Genomic DNA, 15,211 nt, shown 5'->3' with positions numbered 1-15,211 from the left:
TACTGCACTTTGTGGGTGGTAATCTAGATACTTGGAGGAGCAAGAAACAACCAGTTGTAGTTAGATCTAGTGCGGAGGCAGAGTTTAGAGCCATGGCTCATGGAGTGTGTGAACTTATATGGCTGAAGGGACTACTTCAAAACTTGAATTTTGACACTGAAGGACCAATGAGACTCTATTGTGACAACAAAGCTGCTATAAGTATTGCCCATAATCCGATTCAACATGATCGAACCAAACATATTAAGGTTGATCGACACTTCATCAAAGAGAAGCTGGATTCTGGTTGCATTCGTACTCCTTTTGTGAAGACAGGTGATCAAGTGACAGATATTTTCACCAAGGGTCTCATTCCTAGTCTATTTAGGCTACGTTTGGTAAATATCTGAACAAAGAACGCCCGTTCTTGATTAGATACGTTCTTTGTTTAGAACAGCGTTCTGAGACCAAAAATGACTGTTTGGTAACGGTCTCAAGAACGCCCTTCAGAACGAAAATGGTGTTTGGTAAAACTTGTTCTTCCCTATTTGATGTTAATTACAATAATGCCATTTCCTTCTAAATTACACTAAAAAATACTTATAAAACTCTTTTCTCTCTTACCATCCTTAGCATAAAATTAAAATCTCATTAACATAACCAAAGTAATTATAAAAATATGCCAAATTTAGAAAATATCATTAAAATTGGGTTCTTGTGTGGATTAGTGTCATAACTGACAATGCTATGAACAGTTGAATAAAAATTGGGCCTTGGTGGATTCGAACCACCATCCCCTTGGAACATGCTCATGTTCCAAGTGCTCTACCAATTTGAGCTAAAGACCCATCAAGTTTAGATGACAGACACATGCTATGCACAAGGCTCTAGTGATCCATTACCAACATCAAGGCTGACTAACAAATACTTACAAGAAGTCAAAGCCAAAGCCATCAGTAAAATCCAAGAGGAAACAAAACAATAAATAGGAGAACATTCTTTAATGTTCAAAACTGGAAAAGATTCAGTAATTTCAGTACTACAGAATAGCCAAAATATCAGGTACAAACAGTACAGAAACTTTAAATTAAGTTTTCCTAATAGTACCATATTTCCTTTTTCAGTTATGGTCTATTTCAGATCTAAATTTTAAAATTACTTTTAATCTAGACTCTAGATCTGACCTGCATAGGGTCTGGTTTGAGTTTCAATATGAACGTATGACTTCAATCATTATTCTGGTCATGTGTTTAAATTTAAAATTTACCCTGCTGGTTTGTTAGTCCATAATAATGGCGGGACTTGTGCTATTTTAGTTTCCAGTCCAATTTTTTTTTTTTAAAAGTTACAATAACTAGGATTCCTCCAAAGCTTTCCAACAACAGCTTGGTAGGTTACTCTTTCCTTTTAATCTTTGTTTCCATCTTCAGTATAGGATTTGGTTGAGGTCAGTCAAAATATATCCAAATCTATTCAGTCCAGTTATATATAAATAGGTGCACAGGACTTAAGCGTCCCCATGATTTTATGAATACAGTGATTTCAAATTTCTTCATGCAACTATGGATTTTGGTTCTTTTCCAAGTCCATTTCTCAGGTTGAATTTATTCAAAATTGAGAAACAGAGCTTCAAGGATGGAATTCGAACTTTCCAGCAATACAAAGAACAAAGTCACTCAAAAGTTTTAATTTTCAAACCTTCCTTGCTATAATCCTTTTTCTTTCTTCTTATTTTATTCCTCACCTAATCCATTACCATTTATACCATAATTTAGAAGAAACCATTAAACCTTATTTTATTCCTCACCTAATCCACTCAAAGGGGTCCATTGATATCTCAACAAACAGGGATAGAATAAACTCTTAGAAGGGTAATAAAGAAGTAGTTATTCAGCAGAACCACTGAAACTCCATGAATTCCACTGAACAACAGAGACTCACAATCTCAACTTACAACATAATCAAGAGATCATAGCTCAAAAAAATTTAAATGTTCTTTTTTTTTTGAAGAAGAACACTGACTCTGCATTACCATAGAAGGATAAAATCATAAGGAAGAAAATCAGATACAAAATTTATTCAAAATCAAGATACAGCCCTAATCCCCTCAAGGCCCTTTCTCTCCACCAAAAACTTGTTTCTCCAAGTTCTTGGTTTGTTCCCTCTCTCTCAGACACACACACACACAAACACATACAGAGCAATTTCTATTCAGGTAAATAGAGAAAACAAAAGAAAAAAAAAAAACCGAACTAAATCGAGTAAAAGAAGTTCAGAACAAATCGAGTTTCAGAAATTCACTTGCAAACAGCCATTACAAGAACGCCAGGGAGAGTGAAAGGTAGAGAGAGCAGAGAGCTACAGAACAAGACCTTACAGAGAGAGGGAGAGAGAGAGAGAGAGTCACCTTCACATGCAGAGGGTCGTGCTAGAGAGGATCCTTGTAGCAGAATCCTTCAAGTTGTTGTTCCAAATCCTGAGACAAAGGAGAAAAATGCAAAGTTAGATCTCCATCCCAACAAACGACCGAGAGAGTTCATCCAAAAAAAAAAAAAAAAACGACCGACAGAGAAAGAGAGAACGAGATAGGGAGAGTGAAAGGTAGAGAGAGTAGAGAGCTACAGAACAAGACCTTACAGAGAGAGGGAGAGAGAGAGAGAGAGAGTCACCTTCACACTTCAGTTGCAAAGGGTCGTGCTAGAGAGGATTCTTGTAGCAGAATCCTTCAAGTTGTTGCTCCAAATCCTGAGACAAAGGAGAAAAATGCAAAGTCAGATCTCCATCCCAACAAACGACCGAGAGAGAGAGAGAACGAGACAGGGAGAGTGAAAGGTTGAGAGAGCAGAGAGAGGAAGCGAGAGAGAGAGAGAGAGAGAGAGAGAGAGGAGATCAACCCTTTTGCTGGTTCGCCTCCTCCTCCTCTTCCTTTCCCCCCAGATCTGCCTTTGGGTTTTCTGCGTTTTTGGGTTTTTGGTTGTCTTCGAGGGTTGCTCACAATTTTGATCGTCAATCGCGATGCTTTTCGTTCTTTGTTCTTTGTAGACCGTCTCCAAGACGGTCTGTAAAGAACGTTTTTTGGCAAAAAATCCACCGGTTCGTTCTACAAAGAACAATAAAACGACCCGGCAAGCCAAACATAATTTGACCTTTTTTTGTTCTTAAAGAATGAAAAAACAGTTCAGAACGGTGTTCAGACATTTACCAAACGTAGCCTTACCTTATTGTGCAAGCTGGGAATGTATGACATTTAATCTCTAGCTTGAGGGGGAGTGTTAGAGTTCTTAGAATTATTTGTATAAGGGTAGTTTTGTCATTGTTTTGTTATAAGACATGACTAAGTTGTATTTTTCCTTTCTTTTCTTATTTCCTCTTTCCTCCCTAGGGAGGTCTGTGAAATTCATAGAAATTAATTAATGAAGCTAGTATGTGTGTGTTGAGAATCACTCAACACACATAATCGATTCTCCCAAACTCTCTCCTTCTTTCCCTCTTCTCTTCTCTTCTCTTCTCTCCTTCTCTTGTTGTAAATCTCTTCTCCCTTACTAGAATCGATCCATCTTCAAGTTCTAACTGTTGGTTCTTGAGGATAGTTATATTCAAATGTCCTCCTTTGCCACGACAGGTATGAACATACGATTAAAATTGAATGAGTTTTTCTTTTGGAAAGAATGAGGACCAAAATTTTGTTTTGGTTGATATTGGTTCAAAGAGAAGGATAAGCTCTTTTTGTATGGTGCAGAATTTTCAAGAGAAGATTTAAAATCTACTAATTTCATAGATAGTACATGATTACTATTTTTAAGAGAAACAAGTTTAGCAATAGAAGAATCTGTACTCCCAATCCTTGATTTCAAAGTTTTTTTTTTTTTGGATGAATAAAAAAGTTCATTACCAAAGAGGAAAGAAAGAAAAACAACAACCCTCAAATAGGAGGGAGAAGAAGAGGAAAACAGACAGCCTAAGACCCAAACAGGGGAATCTGAGGCTCGAAGAGAGATAGAGGAAAGACCCCAGGATACAACAATAAGCCTGTTCCTCGGGGTGTCAATACAAATAGAGGGAACAGCCGAACTAAGTTTGGCTTTAATTTAAAAAGAAATGGAATCCCAAATCTGTTGATGAGATCGAGATTTGTTGGTCCATTTCCGGATATTGCGTTTTGTCCAAATATAATTGATGGCTGCACAAAAAGCCAACTTTCCAACCACGTCACAGAGGGTAGAGCCACCAAAAGTCATATCAACCCAAATCCATTATCTGTCAAAAGGAAGAATCCGACAATTGCTTGGCCAACGTTTTGCAAGGATGCCTTTCCAGATGGAAGAGGAGAAAGGGCAGGCAAAAAATAGGTGGTTGGATCCTCAACTGCATTCCAACAAAGACCACAACTAGGGGGACCGCGATGTGTTGATGGTGAAGAAAGGACTGCATTGGAAGGCAGTTGGAAAAGACTCTCCCGGCCATAAAGCAATGACGGGGAATATGGTGCTTGAACCAAACAAGTTTCCTCCAAGGAGCTAACAAACGATGAGCACGAATGAGATCCCAAACAGCTTTAGAGCTAAAGGAACCCGAAGAACTCGGCAACCAAGTAACATAATCTCCTCTATGGTGGGGTCTTCTAATAATGGAAGGTAAGATACTCCAAATATTATTAAGCAACAGGGTTAGAGGAGTCCGGGGGGGGCCAGCCATTCGGATCAAGAATATCAGCCACCAAAGCACTTCGAGACAGCCCAGAACCATAGATAGTTCTAGGGCTGACCTGATGGAGAAGGATTCCCATAAGGTGCCAATGATCAAGCCACAGAGAAGTGGAGTTCTCATCACCAATGCGAGAGTAGATAGCTCCTAGAACAGCAGGGCGGGTAGCAAGGATTTTGTGCCAAACCCAAGAAGCATCGGATGAGATTGAGACTGTCCAAATAGAATCCGTGCGAAGGAGCCCAGAATAAATCCAATCAACCCAAATACTCCTCTAATCCTCTTTCTAGAAGCAATCTTCCATTTCAACTTGATGATGCCAGCTGAGTTCACCTCCTTGATTCTTCTAATGCCCAAACCTCCTTCCTCCATTGGGAGGCAAACTGAAGCCCAACTAATGGGGTGAAGAAACCTTGAAGAATCAGAGCCTTTCTAGAGGAAAGAAGACATAAGGGATTCCAAGGACTTGATGGTAGAGTGGGGTAACCCATAAATTCCTGACCAATAAATATAAGAAGCTTGCAGAACTGATTTGATGAGCACCAAATGCCCCGCATAAGAGAGAAGCTTGCCTTTCCAAAGTTGAAGCCTTTTCCTGGTGAGATCCAGCGTAGGAGTGCAATGATGGGCAGAGAGCCTAGCCGGGATCAAAGGGAGCCCCAAGTATTTGACCGAAAGCTGACCAACAGGGAACCCACATTTTTCCATCAAAGCAGTTTTATCCAATTCAGAGACCCCGGTTAAGAAAAGGAGGGACTTTGATGGATTAATCTGAAGACCCGAAAGCACTTGGAAATGCTGCAAGCAATACATAATTGACTCACAGGAACTAATGGAAGCCTTGGAGAAAATCATGAGGTAGTCTGCGAAAGCCAAATGGGAGAGCTTGCGGGCTTTGCATTTAGGGATAGGAGTAATGAGCTGCTGATCTGTGTAAATTTGGATATCCCGGGATAAAACTTCCAGAGCTAAAGTAAAGATGTAAGAGTTTGAACTTAAAGAGGATCGATTCTAGTAAGGGAGAAGTAATTTACAACAACAAAGATGGAGAAGAAGAGTAGAAGAGAAGAGAGGGAGAAGAAGAGAAGAGATTGGGAGAATAATCGAATATGTATGTTGAGTGATTCTCAACACACATATTCACTTCATTAATCATTTCTAAGAATTACATAGACCTCCCTAGGGGGTAAATAGAAATAAGAAGAAATAACAGAAATACAACTTAGCCATGTCTAATAATAAGACAATGACAGAACAACCCTTATACAACCATTCTAATAACTCTAACACTCTGCCTCAAGCTGGAGAATAAATGTCATACATTCCCAGCTTGCATAATAAGATATTAAATAGACTAGGAATGAGACCCTTGGTGATGATATCTGCTACTTGATCACCTGTCTTCACAAAGGGAGTACAAATGTACCAGAATCCAGTTTCTCTTTGATGATGTGTCGATCAACCTCAATATATTTGGTTCGATCATGCTGAACCGGATTATGGGCAATGCTTGTAGCAACTTTGTTGTCACAATAAAGTCTCATTGGCCTTTCAGTTTCAAAACTCAAGTCTTGAAGTAGTCTCTTTAGCCATATAAGTTCACACACTCCATGAGCCATGGCTCTAAACTCTGTCTCCGCACTGGATCTAGCTACAACTAGTTGTTTCTTGCTCCTCTAGGTAACTAGATTACCACCCACAAAAGTGCAGTACCCAGAAGTAGATCTTCTGTCAGATACTGAACCAGCCCAATCAGGATCTGTGTAGCCTTCGATCTTCAAATGGCCATGCCTGGCAAATAGAAGACCCTTTCTTGGGGAGAATTTCAAGTACCTAATGATGCGATAAACCACATCCAGATGTCCATTCCTGGGAGCATGCATGAACTGACTCCCCACTCCAACTGCATAAGAGATGTCTGGTCAAGTCAAGGAGAGATAGATTAGTTTCTCAACTAAGCTTTGGTACTTGCTGACATCTATAGGAGAAGAACCACATTCATCACCAAGCTTATGATTCAGATCAATGGGGGGTAGTTACTGGTTTGCACCCCATCATGCTTGTCTCTTTTAGAAGATCCAAGACAAATTTCCTTTGGCAGATGTTGATTCCTTTCGTTGATCTAGATACTTTAATACCGAAGAAGTATTTCAAGAGTCCAAGGTCTTTTATCTCAAACTATTTAGCGAGATAAGACTTCAATCTGTTTATCTCAGTAACATCATTCCCAGTTACCACAATGTCATCAACATAGACAATGAGAGCTATAACTGTACCATTACCTCTTCTGATAAACAAGGTGTGGTCAGCTTGACTCTGATAATACCCATTCTTCAAGATGACTTGTCTAAATCTCTCAAACCAGGCCTTAGGACACTGTTTGAGGCCATAGAGAGCTTTCTTCAAGAGACACACTTTCCCTTCATCTGAGGGACACTTAAAACCAGGTGGAGGCTGCATCTACACTTCTTCTGCTAAATCTCCATGAAGAAATGCATTCTTCACATCTAATTAGTACATTGGCCAATCTTTATTGGCTGCCACTAAAAGAAGAACCCTGATTGAGTTATGCTTGGCTACAGGGGCAAAAGTCTCCTGGTAGTCAATGCCATACACTTGACTATACCCTTTTGCAACCGACCTAGCTTTGTATCTTTCCACTATATCATCGGATCTATACTTAATGGTATAAACCCGTCTCCATCCAATTGGAGTTCTTCCCCTGGGAAGATCAACTAGTGTCCAAGTATTGTTCTTTTCCAGAGCCACCATTTCCTCAGACATTGCTTGCATCCATTTTGGATTGGATAAGGCCTCTGACCCTCTGTGACATTTTTGGGAATGGAAGAAGACTCAAGGGAAGTGGAAAAGAAAATCCTATAGGAGAAATAGAGTCATAGGAAACAAACTAGGCTATGGGGTTAGTGTAGGCTCTCTTCCACTTTCTCATAGCAATGGGAGGACCTAATTTAGATGGAGAAGTGTTACCTGACTGAGGAGGATGAGACTGAGGATGTGGATCCAAAGAGGGGGTTTAGCAGGGTTGCTTTCCCTTCAACGCATACCAGGGTTGCTTTCTTTTTCCCTTTAACAAGCATTCACCTCTTGTGAATACAACATCTTTGAATCTTATTCCCTTGTATTCTTTTTTCCTGCTAGCATCACCACCACTGCAAGCATCACCAACACTACTAGTATTAATATCAACAACATCCACTTCTTTGTATTTTCCAATATAGAATAGGAATGGGGAAGTAGAGGTAGGCAAGGGAGATAGAAAAGGAATGACATCAGCATCCTGTTCACTTCTAGTACTCTCCCCTTGAAGAGGATGCTGAGGAGAAGTGAGGAATAGACTCAAAGAAGGTGACATCTTTGGAGAGAAGTCGCCTTCGGGAAGGTGGATGGTAGCACTTATATCCTTTGGTTGAATTAGAGTAGCCCAATAAGATGCACTTGAGAGCTTTGGGATCAAGCTTGGTGCGGGCTGATTTGTTGACATGAACAGAACAAACACAACCAAAGACTTTTAGAGGCAAAGAGAAGACTGAGGATTGAGGAGAAAGAAGAGCCAGGGGAGATTTGGAGCCAAGGAGTGGAATTGGCATCCGGTTAATAAGAAAGGCAGCGGTAAGAAGTGCATCAGACCAGAAAGTCTTAGGCACATGCATACCAAAGAGAAAATCCCTGGTGATTTCCAACAAGTGGCAACTTTTTCTCTCAGCCACCCCATTTTGTTGAGGGTGTCAACACATGCCAGTTGATGGATGATGCCATTATCAGTAAAACTGTTGAAGCCCCCCACACATGTACTTACCCCTCTTATCAGACCTAACAATTTGGATTCGAGTACCAAACTGAGTACTGATAAGTTGATAAAAATCCTTGAAAGCATCACAAACATTACTCTTTTGTTTCAATAAAATAGTCCAAGTAGACCTAGAATAGTCATCCACAAATGAAACAAAGTAACGAAATCCAGACAAAGAAGTAGTAGGAGAAGGCCCCCAAACATCAGTATGAACAAGAGAAAAAGGTGCAGTAGATCTATTACCACGATAAGGATAAGATGTGTGGCACTATTTAGCAAAAATACAAGATTCATACTGAAAAACATAAGAAGAAGGAAAAGAAGTAAACAAGTGGGGTAACTGTCTCCTCATAACAACAAAAGAGGGATGGCCCAAACGTTGATGCCAAAGCATTACAGACTCCAAAGTACTACGGTCACTCCGACCACAAACATAAGCTGCAGTAGTAGATTGATTAGGTAACCTTGGTTCAAGAAGGTAGAGTCCTCCTTTTTCAGTCCCACTGCCAATAACCCTCTTTGTCTCCAAATCCTGAAAAAGACAATAGGAAGGAAAGAAAGTGACACAACAATTTAAAGATTTGGTTAGGTGACTCATTGATAATAGGTTAGTAGCAAAATCAGGACTATAAAGGACAGACTTAAGAGAAATAGGAGTAACTCTCACATTGCCCTTGGCAGAGACAGAAGAAAGGGAACCATCAACAACCCTTACCTTGTCCCAGCCAGAGCAAATGGAGTAGGAATCATAATACTGTGACATACCAGTCATGTGATCAGAGGCTCCAGAGTTAATAATCCAGGTGGGTGTAGTAGAAGGAGCAGACGAAACCTGCAGAGCTGAGGCAGAAGTAGCTGACCCTCCAGAGGTAGAACCAGTAGCTGGCCCTCCAAGGTGAGAGATCAGCCGACGAAGGGCTGTAATATCATCCTGTGAAAGGGAATCAGGAGCTGGCTGGGGTCTAGATGTCTCAGACTTGGATGTCATAGAGTGAGCCCTAGCTCCCCCTCGCTTGCCTCCACGGGTACTAGATGAACCACCACGTATACCAGGGGGCTTCCCATGAAGGTCCCAACACCTGTCCTTGGTGTGTCCCAGCTTTCCACAGTGATCACATTTAAATCTCTCACGGCCACGAGTTGGCCCTTAGCCTTTCCCCCCACTTTTCCAGTCTCTGTGGAAACTAGAAACAAGAGTAGATTTCTCTGTTGATGGTGCAATATCCATAGTTGTTCTCCTGGTTTCCTCACTTTGCAAGTAACTACATACTTCATCCAAGGATGGAAAGGGAGACCTCCCTAGGATCTGCAGACGAATGGGCTCATACTCTGGATTGAGCCCACGAAGTAGCGAAAAGATCCTTTCAACTTCTCGATTCTTGTAAACCTTGGCTTCATCCTCAGAGTTGGACAATCGAAGATACTTGTAGTGATCATATTCCTGCCATAGGCTGATAACAGTGTTATAGTATTCAGAGATGCTCCTATCACCCTGCTTCATATTGGTGACCTTTTGGTGGATTTGGTACACCTTTGCATAGTCACCAACTCGATCAAAGGTCCGGGAAACACTGTCCCACATATCCTTGGCAGTCTCCTTGTCCATAAATCTCCTATTGATCTCAGGTTTTATGGAGAAAACCAACCAAGTCATAACTGTGGAGTTCTCAGTCTCCCACTTCAGGTATCCCGGATCAGTAGTAGCAGGCTCCTTAATAGAGCCAGTAATATACCCCAACTTTCCCCTACTACGCAGGGACATCTTCACAGAACGGGACCAATCCAAGTAGTTGGTATTGTCCAATTTCACAACAGATATTTGGGTGTTGGGATTGTCAAAGGAAGCCATAGTGGAGAGACCACTAGCCGAAATTGGTCCACTGACCTTAGAATCAGCCCCAGACATAGTAGACATGGTACCAAAATACTCAACAAAACAGATTGGTGTCTTGCACAACTGGGGAGCAACCTCTACCCACACACAAGCAAGAAATCCAGCAAACAAAGAGAACAATTCACTGCCCAAACAGTTCCAGCAGCAAAAAAGGAGGTGAATCCTCAAGGAGAACTTAAATCAAACACCTTGGGTGCATCTCAACATCATTCCAGCAGCCATCCATCACATAATCATAAAAAGAACTTCCAAAAAAAGTTTCAACTAATAACCTTCAAATGCAACAAGATGTAAACAACTCAAACCTTCCATTATAACACCTCATAACCACCCAATGTGTTGGCTGCCAACAACGAAGAGAGCAAACAAGCAGCAGAAACAGAGCAGCAGAGCAGATGGTACTGTTGGAGCAGGAGAAAATCGAGCAACGTTCCTCAAAACTGTGACCTTCTTTAACCGAGTGCTAGGGGGTATGAAAAGATACCCCTAGGCGATCCAAATGCAGCAAACCTCATCCCAAATGGTTGAGGGAGCAGGAAGAAACCAAGAGAAATGTGGAGGTGCTGGCAGTAACTTGAGGAGCAAAGTTTAGGGCTTCAAACTTCTGCAACAACATCTCCAGCTTCAAACTTCATATGTTGGTTCAAGAATGGAACTCTAAGAGATGTATTACTTCACATTGTACAGCTTCTAATAGAACCCTCTATCCTTTTTGAGGTTCCAAAGAGAGGTGAAAGGTAAAACTGAGTAGCCGACTCTCAAACCAGAGAAGCTGGCTCTGATACCAAGTTTGAACTTAAAGAGGATCGATTCTTGTAAGGGAGAAGTAATTTACAGCAACAAAGGAGAAGAAGAGTAGAAGAGAAGAGAAGAAGAAGAGAGATTGGTAGAATAATCGATTATGTGTGTTGAGTGATTCTCAACATGCATATTCACTTCATTAATCATTTCTAAGAATTACATAGACCTCCCTCGGGAGGTAAATAGAAATAAGAAGAAATAACAGAAATACAACTTAACCATGTCTAATAATAAGACAATGACAGAACAACCCTTATACAACCATTCTAATAACTCTAACAGTAAGGAGAAAGGGGGCACCCTTGGCGAACACCCACAGAAGAAGCAAAATAGCCTGCAGTGCTGCCATTAACAAGCACTGAGAACCTGGGGGTAGATATGCAACAATGGATCCAATGAATGAAGACCGGATGTAAACCCATCTTAGCTAACACCTTTTCAATAAAATTCCACTGCAGAGAATCAAAGGCTTTGTGAATATCAATCTTCATAAGAGCAGTTGGGGAATGGTTCTTTCTCTCAAAGCATCTAACAATCTCATTGCAAAGAAGGATGTTATCAGAGATATTTCTACCTGGAATGAAGGCTGATTGGTTTTCACTGACAAGAAGATCCACAACAGTCTTGAGCCAGAAGGCGAGGATTTTGGCAATAAGCTTGTATAATAGGTTGTAGAGGGCAATAGGCCTGAAGTCCGACACACTGATGCTCCCTCCTTGGGAATGAGGCAAAGAAAAGTGTGGTTCACCCCTTTGATCTAGTTTGGATTTAGGAAGAAACTTCTGATAGCCTTGATGAGGTCTTCTTTGATGATTTCCCAGGTGGCTAAAAAGAATCCCATACTAAACCCATCTGGCCCAGGGGCCCGGTTCAACTTGAGAGAGTGGATAGAAGTGATAATTTCTTCCTCATTTGGAATGGCCCCAAGAGACTCAAGGAGCTCACTAGGAATGAATTTCAAAGTTGAGTTCATACTCAAGAGGGTTTCACATTCTGAAGGCAACAAAGTAAATTTCTTTTTGAGAGAAAAATATTTGTAGGTATGCTTGTCAAATTCACTTAGCAAATCAACGAAATTATGACTTAATTCATCTTAAGAGGAATGCTGACCTCAAATGGAAATTAACCAGGGCACAATGATTCTTATCAAGGTCTGACTGTCTAATGCCTAGAAATCTAAGTGCTTAAGTTATTTTGTCGTCTTCTTCTTCTTTTCTTCTATTATTTTCTGGAAGTAATCACCATCCATACTGATGGTTACTTGGTGGTTAACATCGTTGGGATGGAAATTAACCGCGGCACAATGATTCTAATTAAGGTCTGATTGCCTAGAAATCTTATTTTGTTGGTCTTCTTCTTTTCTTCTATTATTTTCTGGAATTCTATTTTTATTCTCTGCTGTTCCATTGGATTTCAGTCTAAGATATTCTACTGATATTGAATTCTCCATTCAAAACTTAACCATAGAACCAACTATTGTTAGACAGTATAGAGAACTAAGGCAATGGCCATCCATTTTATGGTTTTCCATACTGTGCCAGTAGATTTTGTTCTTGATCATCAATTCATCACAACCTTCCTAAAACTCTAGCCTTCCGTTTTCTGTTTCCACCCTTCCATTCTATGCTATCCTACACTTATTTTAATCCCTTCATCCTACTTCTACCTAAAATCTCTCATTCCAAGCATCAACTTTGGGGTACTGCTGCTTGTATGATCTGCAGAACATTTTCATACCTTAACCCCCCTTTGTCCTATCAAAGCATGTTTGTTACTTTTCAAACTTAAACCACATATTTCCAAATACTTTAATAATCTTATATCCATCAACGTAAACCTTAATTTCCTAATGTGATTGTTGGTCTGTCAGTCCCCCCCCCCCTTTTGTTCATTTCTTTGCTTCAGATTATTGGCTCTACTTGCCTTGCCTTGTTTGTGTATTTCTATTAATATGATTTTATGTGTTTATTTCTGTTAATATGAATACCATGTTTTTTGGCTGCATGTCTGTTTTTGGGTCGTTGAGCCTGATGAATACCTGACATGGTATGTTATAAAAGCAGACAACAAATATTCTATCTTACACAACCATCCTGTGGGTACTCGGTAGCAATTTGTTTTTTCTTTGGCACTGCTTCTTTTTATCCCATTACATGAGCTCTTGCTGAATGTCAGGAAGAGTATTCTATCTTCTACCATGTATGAATGAATCTTTTTTTTTTGCTATACATAAAAAATGAATTGTGTTTGAAAATTTATTTCCAAATTTCTGTCGTGCTTCCAAGATAGGTGGGTAAAAGACAATATGAAATTCATTTGCTCCAGACCAAAGCTTTGTAGTTTCCCTGGAATGGATAGAGGTTTAAACTTCCTTCAGGAAGTTATAATTGCTTACTTTTTCTTCTTTGTTTATTCACCTAGAATGATATGGTTGACTGGTTGCTTTTTCTTTGTCTCAGATTTGGTTTGATAACGTCCCTCATCCTAAACTTGTTGAATACAAGAAGGAACAAAACTGGGTGCGTAAGTCTGGTGATTACTTTGTTTTTCCTGGAGGTGGTACTCAATTTAAAGGAGGAGTGAAGAGCTATATTAAGTTCATAGACAAGGTAAATTGTATGTTGACTCTCAAAACCTGGAATAGTATCTGAAATAGGATATCTTATATTTCACCCAATGGATGCCAAAATGAGATGATCAGGTGGCAGGTTTATTTGTGAGATTTGGTGAATAATGATTTTCTGTATGGTGTAAGTACTGGTGTTGGTTTTTCCCCTATAATTTCTTGTTCTAATTTGGCTGATCTGCTTTGGCTGTTTTTTTAATTAATGTTGTTCCTGTGCCATTGAATAAGAACCCCCTCTTCCCCCCCCTCTTCCAAAAAAAAAAAAAAGAAAAAAAAAAGACTGAACATTTACAAGGTTGGAGAACAACTCTTGTGTGATCTTAACCTTGGTAGTGGTACTGTTACTATTAATGTTTGAAACATTATACTTGTAATTAATACCCTTCCAATTTATAATTGTTCCACATGCTTTAAAAGACATTTTGATACATCTTGTAATTTTTTCAATCATTAAAAAATCATATTAATAATGAGAACAAGAAGGTGCAGAAAAGTATACAACATTAACAATGCAGGACACCATCAAAATCAATTGATAAACATGAAATCTTTTTCTTTAGTTCTTATGAATAAGAGAATATTCTATGCTTCTTTTTCTATCTGGATGGCATTTTGCTTTTACTTCTGATATTTGGTGGGTTGTATTTGATTTTGCATTGGTCTTTTGATGTCACCAGACTCTACCAAGTATTGGGTGGGGAAAACAAACAAGGGTTATCCTAGATGTTGGTTGTGGTGTTGCTAGCTTTGGTGGCTACCTGTTTGAGAAAGATGTTCTCACCATGTCATTTGCCCCAAAAGATGAGCACGAAGCTCAGATACAGTTTGCTTTAGAGCGGGGTATTCCTGCTTTTCTTTCTGTCATTGGGACGCAGAGGTTGACTCTCCCAGATAATGTGTATGATTTGATTCACTGTGCACGATGCAGGGTCCACTGGGATGGAGATGGTAGGTTATACTTAAACATTTTTTTTAAATTGAGTAACCTTAGTATATATATATATATGGTTCTATACTTCTATTATATGGTCGATTTTGTCTGTTCATTGTGTTAATTATGTGAAAGTCTTGGGGCTTTTTGGGATGAAATTGTAGGTGGGAAGCCACTAATGGAGCTCAACAGAATTCTTAGGCCTGGGGGATTTTTTATATGGTCTGCGACACCAGTTTATCGGGATGACCCAAAGCACCTGGGTGTCTGGAATTGTAAGATTATATCTATCTCCTCTATGTATAATAGGATGGACTCTCATGTTCATGTAAGTTCTCCACAAGTCAACTAGATGTGTCAGTGGACGCTTTTGAAATTTGGAACTGTGGTTCACTCCCTTGATTTTATCAGTTTCTTGTCATATTAACAATTGAAACTTCTCATACAATTTTTTTAATGAAATTG

At 39.8% G+C, this 15,211-nt stretch overlaps 1 protein-coding gene across 1 annotated transcript in view; it reads left to right on the top strand.

Annotated features, from left to right (window-relative positions):
* LOC122671756 (probable methyltransferase PMT23) overlaps nucleotides 1–15,211 on the top strand; it is a 70,767-nt gene that overhangs the window by 19,307 nt on the left and 36,249 nt on the right. Inside the window, exons 2-4 of the mRNA XM_043869167.1 lie at nucleotides 13,649–13,798; nucleotides 14,493–14,763; nucleotides 14,911–15,021. Of these exons, the coding sequence (XP_043725102.1) occupies nucleotides 13,649–13,798; nucleotides 14,493–14,763; nucleotides 14,911–15,021 (532 nt within the window). The remainder of the gene's footprint in view (nucleotides 1–13,648; nucleotides 13,799–14,492; nucleotides 14,764–14,910; nucleotides 15,022–15,211) is intronic.

The sequence above is a fragment of the Telopea speciosissima genome, chromosome 8, assembly GCF_018873765.1.
Source record: "Telopea speciosissima isolate NSW1024214 ecotype Mountain lineage chromosome 8, Tspe_v1, whole genome shotgun sequence".
Lineage (NCBI taxonomy): Eukaryota > Viridiplantae > Streptophyta > Magnoliopsida > Proteales > Proteaceae > Telopea > Telopea speciosissima.
The sequence above is the reverse complement of the archived record's forward strand: the minus strand, read 5'-3'. Positions and strand labels throughout refer to the sequence as shown.